Source organism: Austrofundulus limnaeus, unplaced genomic scaffold, assembly GCF_001266775.1.
Source record: "Austrofundulus limnaeus strain Quisiro unplaced genomic scaffold, Austrofundulus_limnaeus-1.0 Scaffold1758, whole genome shotgun sequence".
Classification (NCBI taxonomy): domain Eukaryota; kingdom Metazoa; phylum Chordata; class Actinopteri; order Cyprinodontiformes; family Rivulidae; genus Austrofundulus; species Austrofundulus limnaeus.
This window is the reverse complement of record NW_013954160.1, coordinates 33,349-34,788: the sequence shown is the minus strand read 5'-3', so window position 1 is coordinate 34,788 and position 1,440 is coordinate 33,349. Positions and strand designations below refer to the sequence as shown.

At 39.0% G+C, this 1,440-nt stretch overlaps 1 protein-coding gene across 1 annotated transcript in view; it reads left to right on the top strand.

Moving 5' to 3' along the window:
* LOC106536295 (transmembrane protease serine 3) overlaps positions 1–1,440 on the top strand; it is a gene marked incomplete at its 3' end in the record, with an annotated part of 51,739 nt that overhangs the window by 21,955 nt on the left and 28,344 nt on the right. Inside the window, exons 5-6 of the mRNA XM_014033503.1 lie at positions 334–450; positions 790–913. Of these exons, the coding sequence (XP_013888957.1) occupies positions 334–450; positions 790–913 (241 nt within the window). The remainder of the gene's footprint in view (positions 1–333; positions 451–789; positions 914–1,440) is intronic.

The window sequence follows — 1,440 nt, the reverse complement described above, 5'->3', positions numbered from 1 at the left end:
GGGCCAAATTTGGCCCGCGGGCCCCACTTTGGGCTCCTCTGCTCTAGACTAACCTTGGTGGCTGAGTGGACAAACAGTTAAATGAGTAATCCAGGTCCAGGCCCACAGAAGGAACTACTATGATCCTAACATGTAAGAAAGCAAGAATAGAGCATGTGCTCTTTCAAACTTTACTCCGTAGCGCAAAGTTTGAAAGCGAACAYGCATCATCCTGAAGCAAGGTTAATACAGCTGTCTTTTTAACTATCTTCATGCCTCATTTGCTTTTAAATAATTTTTGCTGAGTGTCAGTTTTAAAGTCACACTACTTTCTGGTCTCCTCTTCATCTCCAGTGGGTCTGAGCTGTGTGGGAAAGTTTCGTTGTGGTTCTTCATCTCTGTGCRTCAGCTCCTCAGCTCGATGTGATGGAAAGGTGCACTGTGAAAATCAAGAGGATGAGCTCGGCTGTGGTAAGATGCATTGACCAACTGCACAGAGGTCTAGATTTCTAAGAGATTTTTTTTTCTTCCTGCAGTACAAAACCTTTCTGCAGACAGGTCTTCTAATTTGAACTGACACTGTATTTCYAGAATTTTGAAGTTAAAATTTAGATGGGTCAATTTAATATCTTTGGTTTTGGTGGGATGTTTCAGGCATTGTCAACAATGTAAAACTAATTCATCTGTGGACCACACAACTCACAAACCTTTTTCTAGTTTACTAAGCCTGTCTGACATACGAAGTACCAAACTTTTCAACATCAACATGTTGCTGTTTACTATTGCTATCTGTTTTCATTTGTGTATCAGTACGTCTGAGTGGCAGGAACTCGGTCCTACAGCTTCAGAGTCGAGGAGAATGGAGGACGGTCTGTGCAGACAACTGGAACAACGTTCTGGGACTCTCTGCCTGCAAGCAGCTTGGATACTCCAGGTTTCCTCTGTGGCTCAGATTTTCTGTTTTTATTTTTCTGTTCTATTGTTTTCTACTGTTCTTTTTAGTTTAGGTCTATAACTTTGATATTTTTGATATTTACAAGTTTGATTAAACTTAAAAAAAATTGTAAGCTGAAGTTTCAGGCACTAAGGCCTCAATTTATCATCACTTTAGTACAGGGGTGTCAAACTCATTTTCATGAGCGTCGTGGTGGCCCTCGAAGGGCCAGTTGTAATGAACTTTGACGTTTCATCTTTGACTAAACAGTGTTTTAACATGTCCTCTTTTAAACACTGATAGGAACTAAGAGTATGACTGACTAAATTTGAAATAAATACAGAAAAATTATTAAAAGTAAAACTAATAAAGTTTTACTCACTGATGAGTTTCTAGTGACTAGCTAGTATGCATTATGGCAGATTTAGTTTATGGTTGATGCTGACTTTAAAGCAGCTTATTCTCAGACATTAATACTGTGCTATCCAACTTTATTGCTCAGTTACTTAAAACCAACAGCTCATTAA